This window comes from Acanthochromis polyacanthus, chromosome 4 (genome assembly GCF_021347895.1).
Source record: "Acanthochromis polyacanthus isolate Apoly-LR-REF ecotype Palm Island chromosome 4, KAUST_Apoly_ChrSc, whole genome shotgun sequence".
Taxonomy (NCBI): domain Eukaryota; kingdom Metazoa; phylum Chordata; class Actinopteri; family Pomacentridae; genus Acanthochromis; species Acanthochromis polyacanthus.
Window position 1 is genome coordinate 2,845,442 of NC_067116.1, and position 18,411 is coordinate 2,863,852.

The following is an 18,411-nucleotide window of genomic DNA, read 5'->3' on the forward strand; positions in this document are numbered from 1 at the left end:
GTGAGGGCAACTTAGGGTGAAGGTTCAGCTGGACAGGTCACCAGTCTGTCACAGGGCTACATATACAGACACACAATCACACTCACATTCACACCTACAGACAATTTAGAATCATCAATCAACCTCAGCATGTTTCTGGATTGTGGGAGGAAGCTGAAGAACCTCTAGAACCCATCAGAAGAACCTGGAGAACCTGGAGAATCCAGCAGGAGAACCTGGAGAACCTGGAGAACCTCTAGAACCCAGCAGGAGAACCTGGAGAACCTGGAGAACCCAGCAGGAGAACCTGGAGAACCCAGAAGGAGAACCCGGAGAACCTCTAGAACCCAGCAGGAGAACCTGGAGAACCTTTAGAACCCAGCAGGACAACCTGGAGAACCTGGAGAACCCAGCAGGAGAACCTGGAGAACCCAGCAGGAGAACCCGGAGAACCTCTAGAACCCAGCAGGAGAACCTGGAGAACCTCTAGAACCCAGCAGGAGAACCTGGAGAACCTGGAGTTGGTCGTTGAGTCGTGGCTCTAAGAAGAAGAACCGTTCCAGCCTTCCTGCTGCTGATGTTTAACTTTGACGCTGAACTTTTAGACCGGCACTGATGAGGAGTCCTCGAGGACTAGGGACGACAGCTGCTTCCTGTCAGCAGAAAGTCCAGTTGCTATGGAAACCACTAACTGTACAGCAGCTAACGGACAGAAACCGTTTAGTCAGGTCTGATGAGTAAAAGATTTTAGATGATAACTAAAGCTGTGTTCACCTCACAGTACAGTTTACTGTCATCAGAACTAAACCTGCTCCATTAAACACACCGTGGTGTCCCTTATTGGCCGGAGGACTTTTATTTTGAAGACTTGAGTTCATCGACACGTTGGTTTGTTGAAACTTGATATGACGTTTGTTTTCCTCTAAACTGGATCATCCATCCATCCTCTATCCACCGCTTTATCCTCACTAGGGTCATGGGGGGTGCTGGAGTCTATCCCAGCTGACTCGGGTGAAGGCAGGGGACACCCTGGACAGGTCACCAGTCTGTCACAGGGCTACATATACAGACACACAATCACACTCACATTCACACCTACGGACAATTTAGAGTAACCAATTAACCTCAGCATGTTTTTGGACTGTGGGAGGAAGCCGGAGTACCCGGAGAAAACCCACGCATGCACAGGGAGAACATGCAAACTCCATGCAGAAAGATCCCAGGACCAGGCCGAAGACATTCAGTGAAAACTTCCACCATCTGTTTATTATTGTTATATTTTACTGTACTTGTGAATCTACTTGCACATCTTACATTTTAGCATTTTGTTTTATTCAGCATTTGTTGTCTTATATTTTCTACTTGTTTAATGTGTTTTTATGATTCTCATTGTCACTATTCTGATTATTTTTCTTCTTATTGTTATTTTTGTTACTGCTGTTGTTCTTTTTTCACCATTTCATTTTTGTTTTGTTTTTTTATTATTTTCTTTATCATTTTTATTATATTTTATTCATATTTGCTGTTTTCCTCGCTGCAGGCTGAGCAGCCAGAATTAATAAAGTTTTCTGTTTCTGATGTAGCTTAAAAAAAAAAATCAGTTATTTCTTGTGCAACAATAAAAGTCAATGGTTAAATGAGTCTCTTGTTGGTGGATTGTCATAAAATCTGACATTAATGTTCTCCTCGTCATAAATTCTACTGATTCCATCGTTTTCCGTCCAACATTTCTTATCAAAATATTCAATCTGAGTTTTTGGTTTCCCACCAAATTCCTGCAAAACGTCTCCGGCTGAAATCCCCTCCTGGTCCACAGACGCTGAGGTTTAGTGAACAGTGAGCAGCAAACTGAGCTTTCAGACACTTAGCAGGAATCATTCTAACATCTGAACAGTAAATAAAGACACACCACTGGTAAAAAGGCTTAGAACGCCCCAATTCTTCCATTTTTTAGTGTAAATTCTTCATGTTAGTGTCTGATTGTTCTCTGAAATGAAAGCATCAAACAAACAAACACATGAAGTTTGAAAAAGTCAATTTAGAAACCAAAATGTCTTCTAAACTTAGGACCACATTTGGCAGATATTACAGCTAAACTCACTCATTTTTTCTACAGTGCAAATCAAATGTTCTTCAGAAAGTTCCTCCAGTTCTGTAGCAGACGTTCCATAAATGTGTGGCACCTAAACCCTTTCTACAGCTCGAATTATCCATTTTCAAAATGACTCAAAATTTGTCCAAAATGACAAAAACGTGTACAAATTTGGTGTAAAAATGGTCAAAATGAAATTACATGAACTCACTTAAAATGACTCCAAAATGGTCTAAAACGGCAGAAACTTGTCCACAGTTGTTAAAAAATAATAAGATTCAAAACGTTTCACAATTTGTCTCAAAATGACAAAAATGATGTAAAAACTGTCTGAAATGGCATAAATCTGTCCAGAATTGTAGAAAAAAATATTCTAAATGCTCCAAAACTTGTTAAAAATGAACATGAGAGGAAAACAAAGGTGCTGAAGAATAAATGCAGTCAGCAGAAACAGACCAGAGGAGATCCATTCAGCACGGTGAAACATCTACACATCTGTAGAAATCCATTCACAAACCAACATGTTTCCCAGACTTTGGACTCATCAAACTGTTTTCCTTGGATTTCAATTAAAAATGAAAAATTGGGGGGTTATAGTTTGTGTTTGGAGCTTCAATAGTTGAACCAGAAACACTGAAAGTCTAGAAGCCCTATGGGGGTTTACATCCATGAAACATGAGGATCTAACATGTTCTTGCTCTGATTAGGATCTTTTTCTTCATTTATGTTCAGTTGTTGACTCCACAGTTTCACTTTGACTTCCATAGGTTAGTTTCTGGAACAGCAGCAACAAGAATCACAGTTTGTGTTCACCAGAAACATCTTCAGAAGGTCTGGAGCCAGGAGAAAGAGCTGACATCCAGATAAATGTTCAAACTGATGAATCCAGACGTCTTCTCTGAACAGAAAGAGCTCAGAGGAAACCACAAAGTGTCTCCTCATTAAACTACTACTTGGATATTTTTAGTGTGAAACATGTTGTTCTGATTAAATTATTCTATTCCAGGATGACTGCATAGTTCAGACTGCAGATAGAACAGATATTCAGCTGGAACTCACTCAGGAACATCAGAATGTCCAACCTGAGCTAGTGGGAGGTATTAATGTCTGCATGTTAAATAGATTAACACACATTTAACAGTTTTCTACCAGCGTTCTTGTCACACATCATTTCCAGTTGCAGCTTTTTATCGTCATAGATGTTTCTGTTAATTGTTCTCCTTTAGAACAACCCGTTCGCACAAAAAGATACAAAGATAACAAAAAATGATGGTAAATTTAACACAAAAATGACTAAAAGACACAAATAGATGCTTAAATTACTAAAACGACAAACAAAAATGACACATGCATGCCTAAATAACTACAAAACTACACCAAGAGACACAAGAGAACACCAAAATAACACAACAATGACAAAACGATGCTAAAATAAAACAAAATTGACAAAATAACCGTCTGGTCCAGTAGGGTATCTGGTACGGGATGAGGTCTGGGTCCGGTCCAGTAGGGTATCTGGTACAGGATGAGGTCTGGGTCTGGACCAGTACGGTATCTGGTACGGGATGAGGTCTGGGTCCGGTCCAGTAGGGTATCTGGTACGGGATGAGGTCTGGGTCCGGTCCAGTAGGGTATCTGGTACAGGATGAGGTCTGGGTCTGGTCCAGTAGGGTATCTGGTACAGGATGAGGTCCGGGTCTGGTCCAGTAGGGTATCTGGTACAGGATGAGGTCTGGGTCCGGTCCAGTAGGGTATCTGGTACAGGATGAGGTCTGGGTCCGGTCCAGTAGGGTATCTGGTACAGGATGAGGTCTGGGTCTGGACCAGTAGGGTATCTGGTACAGGATGAGGTCTGGGTCCGGTCCAGTAGGGTATCTGGTACAGGATGAGGTCTGGGTCTGGACCAGTAGGGTATCTGGTACAGGATGAGGTCCGGGTCTACACCAGTAGGGTATCTGGTACAGGATGAGGTCTGGGTCTGGTCCAGTAGGGTATCTGGTACAGGATGAGGTCTGGATCTGGTCCAGTAGGGTATCTGGTACAGGATGAGGTCTGGGTCTGGTCCAGTAGGGTATCTGGTACAGGGTGAGGTCTGGGTCTGGACCAGTAGGGTATCTGGTACAGGATGAGGTCTGGGTCTGGTCCAGTAGGGTATCTGGTACAGGGTGAGGTCTGGGTCTGGACCAGTAGGGTATCTGGTACAGGATGAGGTCTGGGTCCGGTCCAGTAGGGTATCTGGTACAGGATGAGGTCTGGGTCTGGACCAGTAGGGTATCTGGTACAGGATGAGGTCTGGGTCTGGACCAGTAGGGTATCTGGTACAGGATGAGGTCCGGGTCTACACCAGTAGGGTATCTGGTACAGGATGAGGTCTGGGTCTGGTCCAGTAGGGTATCTGGTACAGGATGAGGTCTGGATCTGGTCCAGTAGGGTATCTGGTACAGGATGAGGTCTGGGTCTGGTCCAGTAGGGTATCTGGTACAGGGTGAGGTCTGGGTCTGGACCAGTAGGGTATCTGGTACAGGATGAGGTCCGGGTCTACACCAGTAGGGTATCTGGTACAGGATGAGGTCTGGGTCTGGTCCAGTAGGGTATCTGGTACAGGATGAGGTCTGGGTCCGGTCCAGTAGGGTATCTGGTACAGGATGAGGTCTGGGTCTGGTCCAGTAGGGTATCTGGTACAGGATGAGGTCTGGGTCCGGTCCAGTAGGGTATCTGGTACAGGATGAGGTCTGGGTCCGGTCCAGTAGGGTATCTGGTACAGGATGAGGTCTGGGTCCGGTCCAGTAGGGTATCTGGTACAGGATGAGGTCTGGGTCCGGTCCAGTAGGGTATCTGGTACAGGATGAGGTCTGGGTCCGGTCCAGTAGGGTATCTGGTACAGGATGAGGTCTGGGTCCGGTCCAGTAGGGTATCTGGTACAGGATGAGGTCTGGGTCCGGTCCAGTAGGGTATCTGGTACAGGTCCAGAAGGGTACCCGGTCAGTAGGAGCTTGAACAGAAACAGAGTCCAGTTCCATCATCAACTTCCATTTATTAGTATCAAACCACTGCTACAAAATTACATCAAACATGATGAAGATGAACTTGCATACGTGCTATACACAATGTCAGCTTCAAAGTAATCATAAAGTACATGAAATTTCTTATTTCTGGACAAATATCAATATATATTTATATGTATATTTATATATATATATATTATAGATAGATATATCAATGCCACTTAAAGCCGTATATATCATTCCAGTGATCTAGAGCCTATAAATGTACAACTGGTGGCTATAAAGGACCTTCCAACGTTTCCATTCCAACCTTCTCATCATGTTATTGGTCAGCATGAAGATTTCAATAAAACACAAAATACTGAAAACTTCTTCGTTTTTTCCTGTAAAAATGAAACAGAGAAGAAAAGCTGCACCTCAGACCCACATGATGAGAACCGTTCAGATAAAACTACGTGTGATCGGCCTGAAAACTGATCAGCAGGATCACGTGTACTGTCAGTGGAGTGAAGAAGCTTCCTGTATGGCAGGGTGTCCAACCTGAGGCCCGCGGGCCAAAACCGGGCCTCCACGGGACGACTTTGTAAAATGTAGAAACTCCAGAGAAGACATTAACTGCAGATTGTAAATTAGTAAAAGTATACATTTAGAATCATTTCTAGACCATGACAAGTTGTTTGGATCAGAAAGTAAAATACTGGATTGTTCTTTGTTCTTCTGTCGTTTTGTGTCTGATTTTTTAATATTTTGTCGTGTTTTTGTTGTTTTTAGTCTGACTTTTGTTGTTTGTCTCATGTTTTATGTCATTTTGTTTATTGTTTTTGTAATATTTTGTCTTTTTTTGTCTGACTTGTCATTTGTTTTGTTTTTGTCGTTTCATTTTTGTCTCGATTGTGTTGTTTGACTGTTTTTTGTCTTTTTGTTTCCTTTTTTGTCACTTTTGTCTCATCTGTGTAAATTCATTTTCTGGCTTCTTTTTGTCTATTTTTGTCGCCCTTTTACTTTTTAAATCAGTTTTCTTGTTTCTTTTTGTTGTGCTTCATGTCGTTCATCTCATTTTTGTAATATTTTGTCTTTTTGTGTTTCGCTTTATTTGTCATTTTGTGTTATTTTGTCTCACTTGCGTTCTTTGTCTATTTTTTTGTTGTTTTGTAATTTTCTGCCTAAATGATGTCGTTTGTCCATTTTTTGTCACTTTCTAACTTGTCTAGTTCTTTCTTGTTTCGTTCCATGTCGTGTGTCTCATTTTTGTCCTTTTGTGCCTCATTTCTGTAATATTTGCCTCGTTTTTGTCGTTTTTTGTCTTTCTTTGTCTGACTTTTGTCGCTTTGAACGTATTTTTTTGGTTATTCATAGGTTGTCATGCTGTGTTTTGCTGGTTTTACTGGTCCGGATCACTTCAGATCAGACTGGACTGATTGCTGAACCTGATCTAAGAGGAGTTTGACTCTCCTGCTCTACAGAAACCTTTCAATCATCTTCATGAGAAACACTTTGCAGCCGCCGGCGTCACGGAGAGTCCTGCTCCAGATATCTGCCTCTAAACCCGGCATTATCTCCGGCTCCGCATCGTCGGCCGGCAACTTATTTTCCAGTTCAGTGGAAATAATGAGGGACAGGTTGACAAATACTTGATGCAGCCTCTTTTTAAAACAGCGTCCTCTGCATTGGCAGCTTTCAGACGGATTTCAAAGAAAATTGGAGGCGGAAACCACGGGCTGTTTGTGTTGAAATGTTGGTGAGAAACGCTCCTATTTCACAAAACATGAGCTCTTTCTTTTTTCCATTTAGAAGTGAAACTTGCTCCCAGCCTGGTTATAGAGAAAGAGATCTCTTCTTCCTTCTGTGCTGGGGTCTGACAGGAGGGGAAAGCTCTCGCCTGCTGAGCAACAAACACATCTAGCACACCGAATGCACTCGAGAAGCACAGATTTTATTCCTTTTTTCTGTTTTTTTCTGGTCCTGACAGCTCAGGGAGGCGGCTGCAGAGCTCGGCGTGTTGAACGACACCATCTCCTCGTTAAACCGACACAGGACCAGGAAGGGTTTCATTAACCGGAGGTCAGGAGGAATCCTCACATCTTCTGCAGCCGATCTCTGCTCACAAACACGATGCTAATCACTTCCACGACCTGCAGCGTGTTCCGATGTAAATCTGTTTCTGTAAAGACTCATTTGCATCAGCTTTCCTTCTTGTTTGTGCAGAAAACATAAGCTGAGAGGTTAAAGATCTGCATCAGCTGTGATAGAAAATGACTCACCGGCAACGTTTATGGATGTAAAATACAGTCTGAGCTCTGAAATACACCAGATCTGCTGAATAACCCTCAGTTTCTCAGCTTTACTTCCTGCAGTAGATGAAGAGTCTCACCTGAAAATATCCAGACAGATAAAAACACCAGAACGTAATGATTCTGTAGTCACAGTTATTGTGATTCTGATGACATTGAACTCTGTTTAACATGTGTTTTTACGGTATTTGGGGCAGAGTAGCTGCTAAACCTGCTGATGTTTCATGAAATCCCCTCAGAGTGGAGTCAATGAACAGAACCTGCAGATACAGGAAGTCTTACATCAGAGCTCCGTCCTACGGATTCATGGAAGTCTGTTCTCAGAACTTCAGCTAAAATGTGACCAAAGTCCATCAGTTCTTCGTAAAGTCATGAATGCATGTATGAATCACTGACTAGAAGATAACGGAACATGTTGACCCGTTTTTACAGGACCTGATCTAATACTGCAGATATCCGTTGGTGGTTCTGTTCCCGGTCTTTTATTCAGGCTAATTCCACTTCCATGATGTGCTACCCTTAAGGCAGAATTATTGATGTACTTTTATTTTGAAAAAGCCTTTATTTTGAAGTTGTCTGTTGACAGTTGTCACTTCCTGTCTGCTATTTATCTACTATGGCTCTCTACTTAGTAACCGCCACAGAGGCAATGTCGTCAGGAATGAACTTCATTTATGGACTTCCTGGTTCAGTTCAAAGGATTTAATTAAACATATTTATGATGCTTTATTCTGGTTTTGTTGCAGTTTTCACTCTAATGAGCATCAAGAGTAAAGATGTCCAGTTTGCTACGATTCATTTTGCAGCACGAGTTTAACTAGCTGGATGGATGCAGCTTTATGTTGCAGTGAAGACAGAACACATGGAGACGCTTTCCTTTTCCTCCAACATCAGAAGAGTCTGACTCACACTGGGAGCCATAATGAAGGTAAAAAGTTAGTGAATGTAGAACAATCCAAGGTGGAGTACAACCAGAGAATGGAAACAAAGCCGTCTGATAGCGCCGTGTGACGACGTATTCATCCGCTCTGCTCATTAACTAGTTCCATGTAACCAGTTGTGATGTAACGATGGAACGCTGTAGGGCGATGACATCATAAACCAGGGGTGTCCAACATGGGGCTCACAGTATAAAAACCCCAGAGAACACATTAACTGCAGATTGTAAATTAGTAAAACTATAAATTTAAAATCATTTTTAGACCATGACAAGTTGTTTTCCTCATAAAGTGAAATACCAGATTGTTCTTTTATTCGTTTTGTGTCTCATTTTTGTAAGATTTCTCTTGTTTTTCTTGTTTTTGTCTTTTTTCGGTCTAATTTTTGTCATTTGTGTCGTGTTTTTGTCGTTTTGTTTCTGGTTTTTGCCGTTTTGTGTTTCCTTTTTCCCTTGTTTTGTGCATTGTTTTTGTTTCGTGTTTTTTTGTCTTGCTTGTGTTGCTTGTCCATTTTTTGGTCGCTTTCTAACTTTTTCGTGTCTTTTTTGTTCGTTCTCTGTCATTTGTCTTATTTTTTGTCATTTTGTGTCTCATTTTTGTAATAATTGACTTTTGTTTGTCTCATGTTTCTGTCTTTTGGTTTCTCGTTTTTGTGTTTCCTTTTTGTCTCGCTGTGTTTTTTGTCTGACTTTGTTGTTTTGAACATACATTTTGCACTTAACCAAATGAAGCATTAGGAGTTGTGTCTTTTAGAGGTTACTATGCTGTGGTTTTACTGGTTTTACTGGAGATCAGATTGGACTGGATGTCGAACCCGGACTGAGATGAGTTTGACTCCCCTGCCGTAAGTCGAGGACGCCGTAAAGCGAGGACTTCCTGCAGGAGCTTCAGACTGTGAGTCAGTGGAAGGAATGTGTTGAGCTTGGTGTGAGATGCTTCGGTTTGAACGATAAAATGCTTTAAAGGAACACTGAGGACAGAACCGTCCTCTCTGAGACTGTCTTTGAGCAGCTGTTGTCTCGTAAAGCAACAAACTGGAGCTGCTAATAAACGCATTCTTTCAGAGTCGTCGCTTCGATGTGTCGGCTCGGGAGGATGCTTTGAAATGGGACTTTTAAAAATTCAGGACGGGGATTGCGGGGCCCTAATAATACGCTCCGTCATGAATATTTAAAATCCTCCAGTGTTAAATGTAAAGCGAGCTGCAGGTGAGGATCTCTGCAGGCGGTCTGGCCTCCTTTCAACAGCACATCTGAGCCTGTATGAGGTCGGTCACACCGCCGAGGGTTCAGAGCGTATTCAGGTCATCGGATGCTGGAAAGCCCTGCGCTACGAGGAGGGGTAAAGAAAAAGGTCTAATCTAGTGTGGATGCATTATGGGATGGAGGGAGTTTGTGTGTGAGCAGCGGTCAGCGATGAGCAAACAGTGGTTAATCCTGTGTTCTGTGGCATCCGGCCATCTGGGCTCCGGAGGATTTATGGAGCTGGAGGCCAGAGGGGAGCAGATCAAATGAACGATACCACACGATTAAGACGGCTACACAACGCCACAAAAACACAGAGGACGGACCCACAAGTTCTTCTAAAGGACGGCAGAAAAAACCCCTAAATTACGAGGTGCTAAGTGGCTCCAGTAAAATGATCAAAACTCTGTAATTTCTGGGCTGAACTGCAGGCAGTGTTCACACAGAACTGAGAGGAGACAAGAATCAGAACAGATTAAAGATAAATAGTTCAATATCTGTAGTATACAGAGTCTCCATAGTATTTTCCAGTGATGGAGGCATCTGTATAATATGTTGGACACTTTGATTCCTGGTTGTTTTTGGATGATTAATTTAAAGGGAACTTCATTTTTTTTCAACCTGGGGTCTGTTTTCATGTCATTTCATACATGTTAGTGATGGAGAAATGAATTTGACATAGCTCCAGTATTTAGCCAGGCAGGCAGCTTAGCAGCTCAGCTAGCAGCTCAGCTAGCAGCTCAGCTAGCAGCTCAGCTAGCGAAAAGTATGGGGCAAGAGGCCCCCCCGCGTCAAAGTCCTCTCTAACGTGCTTTTTCCCCACACTGACCGGCTCAGATAGTCTCAATGAGTGTCCCACAACATACTAGAGATGAGAAGTGAACGAAAACCTCCACATTACCTGGAGATCGCTCTTTGTTGTGTCTGTATCTAAATCTCAGGACGCTAGAAAGCAAATCTCGTTCCGAAATCGCGCAATAGCTTGCGCCAACACCGGTGTTTTACCGCGAGCTATCGCACGATTTCGCGAGCTAATGTGCGATTTCAGAACGAGATTTGCTTTCTAGTGTCCTGAGCTTTGGATACAGACCACAACAAAGAGCGATCGCCAGGTAATGTGGAGGTTTTCGTTCACTTCTCATCTCTAGCATGTTGTGGGACACTCGTTGAGACTATCTGAGCCGGTCAGTGTGGGGCAAAAAGTACGTTAGGGCGGACTTTGACGTGGGGGGGGCAAGTTGCCCCATACTTTTCGCTAGCTGAGCTGCTAGCTGAGCTGCTAGCTGAGCTGCTAGCTGAGCTGCTAAGCTGCCTGCCTGGCTAAATACTGGAGCTATGTCAAATTCATTTCTCCATCACTCACATGTATGAAATGACATGAAAACAGACCCCAGGTTGAAAAAAAACGAAGTTCCCCTTTAATAATTAATAATAATCAAAGAAACTGAGCTTTGTTTATCGGTTCTTGTCGTTCTGTCATTCTGCACAGAAACATCTGAGTTCTCTTCATGGTTGTGTTTCTGCAGAACTTCCTGAAGTGTTGGTGTTCAGAGGGTTGAACGTTTTCTGTCTGTGTGACTATCAGTCGATGACAAACAGAACCGTGACTCACACAAAGACTGAATCCTTTCAGAACAGAGTGGGTTTGTTCCTCTGTAGGTGACCAGCTGTTCGGATGGAAGAGGAGATTTTAAAACACAAAAACTGATTTTATAAAGAGATGAGTTGTTCTTAACTTTTACACCACTAATTTCAGGATAGCTGATTTAAAGTAAAGCTAGGAAGAGTAAAACATGCTATGAACACGTCTGACCTGAAACCTGAAGCATCCATTGAAACAATCATTCATTGATCCAGAATGACACAAGTCCAGATGGTTTCATTAGATTTCACTAAAAAACACAATAGGCTGTTTTGTTCGACCTAAAGAGTAAATACAGTTAGCTCTGTTAGCTTAGCATAACCAGGTCTTTCCTTCTCATTTTAAACTTGTGACTCTAAGTTTAGCTGCCAGAAACAGTATTCAGCCCTCTGGGTCATTTCTCTTTTTATTGGATTTCAACATTTAATCACAATCAGTTTAACTTTTTAGACTAAAATTGAAGTGAAAACAGGTTTCCTCTAATAATGTCAACGACAAGAACATTTAAAGAACCTGAAGATCTCCTGGAGTCCAGTTAAATCCATCATTAGGAAATGGAAGAAAGATGGAACATGAATAAATGTGACTAGATCAGGACGTCCTCAAGACCTGAGAGACTAGAGAGGGAGGCCACCAAGACTCTATGACTCCTCTGAAGGAGTCACAGCTTCAAACTGTTCATCCAACTGCTGTCTGTTCTTCACCAGTCAAAGCTTCATGGAGACAAAGAGAAAGACTCTGATGGAAAAAGCTCCAATTAAATCTGGACTAGAGTTCACCAGAAGACATGTGGAGACTCTGAAGACACCTGGAAGAAGGTTCTTTGGTCTGAGGAGACCAGGATGGAGCTTTATGTCCATCAGACTAGATGATATGTTTGATGGACACCAAGCACTGAACATCATCACAAACACACCATCCCCACTGAGAAGCATGGTGGAGGCAGCATCATGATGAAGCGCGGTGGAGGCAGCATCATGATGAAGCACGGTGGAGGCAGCATTGTGATGAAGCACGGTGGAGGCAGCACCATGATGAACCATGGTGGAGGCAGCATCATGATGTGAAGCACGGTGGAGGCAGCATCATGATGTGAAGCACGGTGGAGGCAGCATCATGATGAAGCATGGTGGAGGCAGCATCATGATGAAGCACGGTGGAGGCAGCATCATGATGAAGCACGGTGGAGGCAGCATCATGATGTGAAGCATGGTGGAGGCAGCATCATGATGAAGCACGGTGGAGGCAGCATCATGATGAAGCATGGTGGAGGCAGCATCATGATGAAGCACGGTGGAGGCAGCATCATGATGAAGCACGGTGGAGGCAGCATCATGATGTGAAGCACGGTGGAGGCAGCATCATGATGAAGCATGGTGGAGGCAGCATCATGATGAAGCACGGTGGAGGCAGCACCATGATGAAGCACGGTGGAGGCAGCATCATGATGTGAAGCACGGTGGAGGCAGCATCATGATGTGAAGCACGGTGGAGGCAGCATCATGATGTGAAGCACGGTGGAGGCAGCATCATGATGTGAAGCACGGTGGAGGCAGCATCATGATGAAGCACGGTGGAGGCAGCATCATGATGAAGCATGGTGGAGGCAGCATCATGATGAAGCACGGTGGAGGCAGCATCATGATGTGAAGCACGGTGGAGGCAGCATCATGATGTGAAGCACGGTGGAGGCAGCATCATGATGTGAAGCACGGTGGAGGCAGCATCATGATGTCTGGATACCAAATCAAACTGACTACTATTCATTAAAAAGCAGTTAAAGGTTACATCTTCCAGGAGGTTGACATGTTTTCTTGGCCCTTTACCTGGGAACACGTATGTATCTAAGATGTTAATGAGGTCATGTGATGTTAGAGTTTAGAACAGACATGTTTTCTGCTCCTTTGAAGCTGTATTTGTCTAATTCATGCGAGTTGAGATGTTCTGCTTATGCATTCATTGATATTCATGGAGGTTTTTTGGACCACAGTTCTTCAGTCAAACTGGTGGTTAGTGGTCGTGGTTGATTCGTCTGAAGAGAGTTAATTGTAGGTTAAATTTCATTGCAGCTAGCAGCAGTTAGCAGGGGCTAACAGGAGCTAGCAGCAGCTAGCAGGAGCTAGCAGGAGCTAACAGCAGCTAGCAGCAGTTAGCAGCAGCTAGCAGCAGCTCGTGGTTTAGCTGAGTCATGTTGATACCGCAGTCAGGGAAAATGATCAGACCAGTCTGGTTTTCTTCTGTTTCTTGTTCAGTTTAATGCCTGGTACCACTGAAGGTAGATGTGTTTGTCTCATTTAGTCATCTTGTGTCTCATTTTGTAATTTTTTGTCTAATTTTTGTTGTTTTGTATCTTGTTTTTGTCATTTTTGTGTCACTTTTTGTCATTTTGATTCTTGTTTTGGTCATTTTGTGTCTCATTTTTGCCATTTTTTTGTAATTTTGTTTCATTTTTTTAAATTTTTGGACAAAATTTTGTCATTTAGTGTCTCATTTTTGTCATTTTCTGTCTTGTTTTTGTCATTTTGTTTTTACTTTTTTACATTTTCTGTTTTGTTGTCATTTTTGTGTCATTTTTGTAATTTTTGGATTCATTTTTGTAATTTTCCGTACTGTTTTTGTCATTTTTTGGCTCGTTTTTGTTTTTTACTGTCTTGTTTTTGGCTTTTTTAAGGCAATATTTTTGTAATTTTGGAGTAATTTTTGTTATTTTCTGTCATGTTTTTGTCATTTTGTGTCTCATTTTTGTCATTTTGTTTTTTCCTCTGTGGTATTGTCTGTTTGTTATTTTTGTATCACTTTTTTATCATTTTGCGTCTTTTTTGTCATTTTGTGTTTTATTTATTGTGATTTTGCATCTTGTTTTTGTCATTTTGTGTCTCATTTTTGTAAATTTGGACAAAATGTTGTCATTTAGTGTCTCATTTTTGTCATTTTCTGTCTTGTTTTTATCATTTTGTTTTCCTTTTTGGCATTTTCTGTTTTATTTTTGTGTCATTTTTGTAATTTTTGGACTAATTTTTTAAATTTTCTGCCTTGTTTTTGTTATTTTGTATCTCACTTTTGTTGTTTTGTATCTTGTTTTACTCATTTTGTCTTGTTTTTGTTATTTTTGTTTCCTTTTTGTAATTTGTGGACTCATTTTTGTCATTTTGTGTCTCATTTTTGTCATTTTCTGACTCATTTTTGTTGTTTTCCGTCTTGTTTTTGTCACTTTCTGTCTTGTTTCTGTCATTTTGTGGCTTGTTTTTGTTGTTTTCTGTCTTGCTTTTGTCATTTTCTGTCTCGGTTTTCTCTTTTTCCGTCTTGTTTTTGTCAGTGAGTGCTCATGAACTCAGATGTGGGTTTCCGTTGTAACATGAAGACTTTTATTGCAAATAATAATAATAATAGTAATTGGATAAAAGGGACCGGTTAATAGCATAATTTGAAAACATCCAGTACATTTCATATGGAATACTCGCATGGTGCTCAGACAGACCGTCACCATCAGTAGTTTTCATCAGCAACAAACCACACACAGCTGTGGCCTGGAGGTCTGGAGGAGGTCAGTGTTCTTAGACCAAAGAAACTTCATCAAAAGTCTGAGTATGTGTAAAATGGCCACCTCAAAAACACAGGTTAACTTTGACATGCAGCACAACCAGACTCTCTGCACATCGTCAAACAGAGTGTGTGAAAACTACACTACACACTGGCTCTAATATTCTCCAAATATACACACATTGATTCTGCTCTATAATACTGGATTACTGGTTCACACCTCCCGCTCCAAAAAGAAGATCATCGGACTGCAAACATCGTTCTTTGTAACAAACCAGCGACAGGCGTGGCATCTAAAGGAAGGACAACAGTAGAAACTGTGCCACGCTGCGCCTCACATCCAAAGGTGTTTTTATACATGGTTTTCATAAAGGAAGAGAATAAATATACGTCTGACTCCAGTTCATTATACCTTAACATTTAAACAAGATCATACGGTGCAGTATTTTCAGTACAAACAATAAAAGAAAGAAGTTTAGCAGAGCTTCAAACAAAACCACCACGAAACGTTGAAGTCAGAACAGTGTTTGTGCTTCTTTTTCTGGGATGGCTATTCCTCTGGAGATGTGCAGCTCAAACACCTGCAGGAGCCGTCGCTTGGATTGGAAGTTTCTGAACATTCAGGAACACAATGAGTCGATCTGAGAGCTTCTGGAGGAGGGAATCTATTAAGGCATTACAGCATCTGATAGACGCTGGAGGATGAAGATGCCAAAACAAAGGAAACTCTGACAGCAGCCTCCATCGCTGAATTTAAACACAAAGTCACCAGGTTAGTGGTTTCATTTGACTGATCATCTATTGTGTCTCGTTTTGGTCATTTTGCGCCTCGTTTTTGTGTTTTCTGTCTCGTTTTGGCCATTTTCTGTTTTGTTTCTGTCGTTTTGTGTCTTATTTCTGTCGTTTTGGATTTCGTTTTTGTTGTTTTCTGTCATTTTGTGTCTCGTTTATGTCGTTTTCTGTCTCGTTTTGGTAGTGTTCTGGTTTTTTTGTCTTTTCTGTCTCACTTCTGTCACTTTCTTGATTGTTTTTAGAGTTTTCTGTCTCGTTTTTGTTGTTTTCTGTCTCATTTCTGCCGTTTTGTGTCTCATTTCTGTCATTTTGTGTCCTGTAGTTGTCGTTTTCTGTTTCATTTCTGTTGCTTTTTGTCTTGTTTTTGTCTTTTGTGTCTAGTTTTTGTCATTTTGCGTCTCATTTCTGTCATTTGCTCAGTTTTTGTCATTTTGTGTCTCGTTTCTGTCATTTGTTGTCCAGTTTTTGTCATTTTGTGTCTCGTTTCTGTCATTTGTTGTCCAGTTTTTGTCATTTTGTGTCTCGTTTCTGTCATTTGTTGTCCAGTTTTTGTCATTTTGTGTCTCGTTTCTGTCATTTGTTGTCCAGTTTTTGTCATTTTGTGTCTCGTTTCTGTCGCTCTCTGTCCTGTTTTTGTCTTGTTTTTGTTGTTTTCTCTCTTGTTTCTGTCGTTTGGTGTCCAGTTTTTTCTCATTTTGCGTCTCATTTCTGTCATTTGTTGTCCAGTTTTTGTCATTTTGTGTCTCATTTCCGTCGTCTGTTTGTGAAACTTGGAGGACCTTCAGCACCTTTATCCATGTTTGGAGCACTGGTCGTCTTTCTGAGCTTCGTGTTTGTCTCATAACACGAGGATGCCTGAGTCAAAGCAGGATTAGTGATTCTACTTTTCTTGTAGGTTCTGTACTGAACTGTTTGGGGAGGAAGGCTTTGGCGCTCTGGGAGGCGATAAACTGTAACAGAGGTCGCTGTGAGTTTAAGGGTTGAACTTTCTGTGTCTTTCTGGTGTGACGTTCACAGACGTGGACTCAGAGGAGAAGGAGCTTTTCATATTTAATAAAGGATGTAAACACAGGGCAGCGATGTTCCTCCGTCCCGTAGAGTCACGGTGGGTTGAGGAAAACTGGTCCCCCTTCAAAATAAAAGCTTGATGAAATCATGAGGTACGATAGGGAATATTCTGCTACGACGACGGCCTGACCTAAGCTGCTCGGCAGGCACGTTGTGGTCGTTTTCTGTCTAGTTTCTGTCCCTTTGTGTCTCATTTCTGCCACTTTCTATATTGTTTTTGTCTTTTTCTGTCCAGTTTCTGTCATTTTGTGTCTCATTTCTGTCGTTTTCTATGTTGTTTTTGTCTTTGTCAAGTTTCTGTCATTTTGTGTCTCGCTTTTATAATTTTCTGTCTTTTTTTGGTCGTTTTCTGTCTCATGTCTGTCATTTTGTGTCTTGTTTTTGTCCTTTCCTGTCTACTTTCTGTCGTTTTGTGTCTCGTTTTCGTCATTTTGTGGTCCCCCTTCAAAATAAAAGCCTAACTCGATGAAATTAAACGGTACGATACGGTATTTTCTGCTACTTCGACGGCCGCCTGATCATAGGAACTGATGGAGCTATTAGAGAACACAACAAAGCACACCTTGAACACTGTTCATCCATCTAATCATGACAACACGGGTCCTGAAAGAGCCCTGCCTTTTTTCGTCGTTTGTTTTTTCTTTTTTTTGTTTTCTGTATTTTTCAGCACACCCCATAATTAAAACCTTGTATTGTTAGAATCTAAATGTCTGTCCTTTGCTCAGCAGCCCATAATACATTCAATACAACACTGGAATGGTAGTTTTGTGTACTGAGAGACTTGGCACAGTTGCTTCTTTTCAGCCATGTACAAAAAAACAAAAAAAATAAAAAGGGATGAGAATGTGAGTTTTTGCACCGATCGCCGGAGAACGATGCATGAAGTGGGTTTGGAGGGTTTCTGGGTTTGATTTGATGGGAGGTGGGTGGGAAGATTCACAACCAGGAAATAAAAAAACAACAGAAGAGAAAGGAAACAATAATAATAAAAAAACATCAGAGTATTTACATGAGAGATTTCACCAAAACAAAAAAAGAACAGAAACTCCCCTCAGAAACGGATTATTTCCACCTCAGCTCTGCAACAAACTGTACCAGATTGGATTCCAGCCATCGGCAATGTCAAAAAGGACTCCTAAATGCTCTCCACAGTCTCTGTGTCCGGCCGGTTCTCCGTTAGTAGACGCTGATGAAGGACGAGAGCGCCAGGACCAGGTAGCGGCAGGCCAGCGGGGCGTCGGCGCTCCCCGTGCTCCCATAGGGGGCAGTGTTGGGCGCTGTGGGACAAACAAGACAGGCTCTGATTAGTTCTGATTAGGCTTTTCACACCACAGAAACCCACCGTTTAAACCCTGCAGCTGCCAGATGAGAGTGGCAATTACTGCACTGCCACCGCTGATTTCAGTCGGTAAGATGAGGAAGAACAAACACACCGCTGCAGAACGGACAGCAGGGGGCGACACTGAGGGGCTATAGGAGGTCCTTTACATGATTTATTTACACCACCGTTCTAAAGTCTGCGGTCAACCAGACCAGTCCATGTTCTCCATAAAACTCCCACCTTTATCCATGTGCTGACATCACTACACAGAGGTTTTCTTTTTTTAGCCTTTCAACACCATTAGCTAACACAATGTAGCATTAGTGTCACTTTTGTCATTTTCTGTCTTCTTTCTGTCGTTTCCATCCTCCATCATTCCTACAGAATGTGTAGATCAAAGCTATGTCCTCTCTTCTATTTTCCATCTTTTCATCCATTGTCAGTCTTGATTGAATGTCTCTCTCTACCTCATATTATCAGGATCAGACTCACATCTTTG

The 18,411-nt window shown here is 42.0% G+C and overlaps 1 protein-coding gene across 4 annotated transcripts in view; it reads right to left on the bottom strand.

The window, feature by feature from the left end:
• The window catches only part of LOC110965491 (neuronal growth regulator 1-like), a 667,889-nt gene that overhangs the window by 35,231 nt on the left and 614,247 nt on the right, over positions 1 to 18,411 (bottom strand). For 3 of the 4 annotated variants that reach the window (XM_051947042.1, XM_051947041.1, XM_051947040.1), the window contains one exon: positions 14,534 to 17,868. The exons of the other annotated variant lie outside the window; for it this stretch is intronic. In XM_051947042.1, coding sequence (XP_051803002.1) covers positions 17,768 to 17,868 — 101 coding nt within the window. In that variant the 3' untranslated portion in view covers positions 14,534 to 17,767. Of the gene's footprint in view, positions 1 to 14,533; positions 17,869 to 18,411 lie in introns of those variants that run through there. 4 annotated transcript variants of the gene reach the window in all.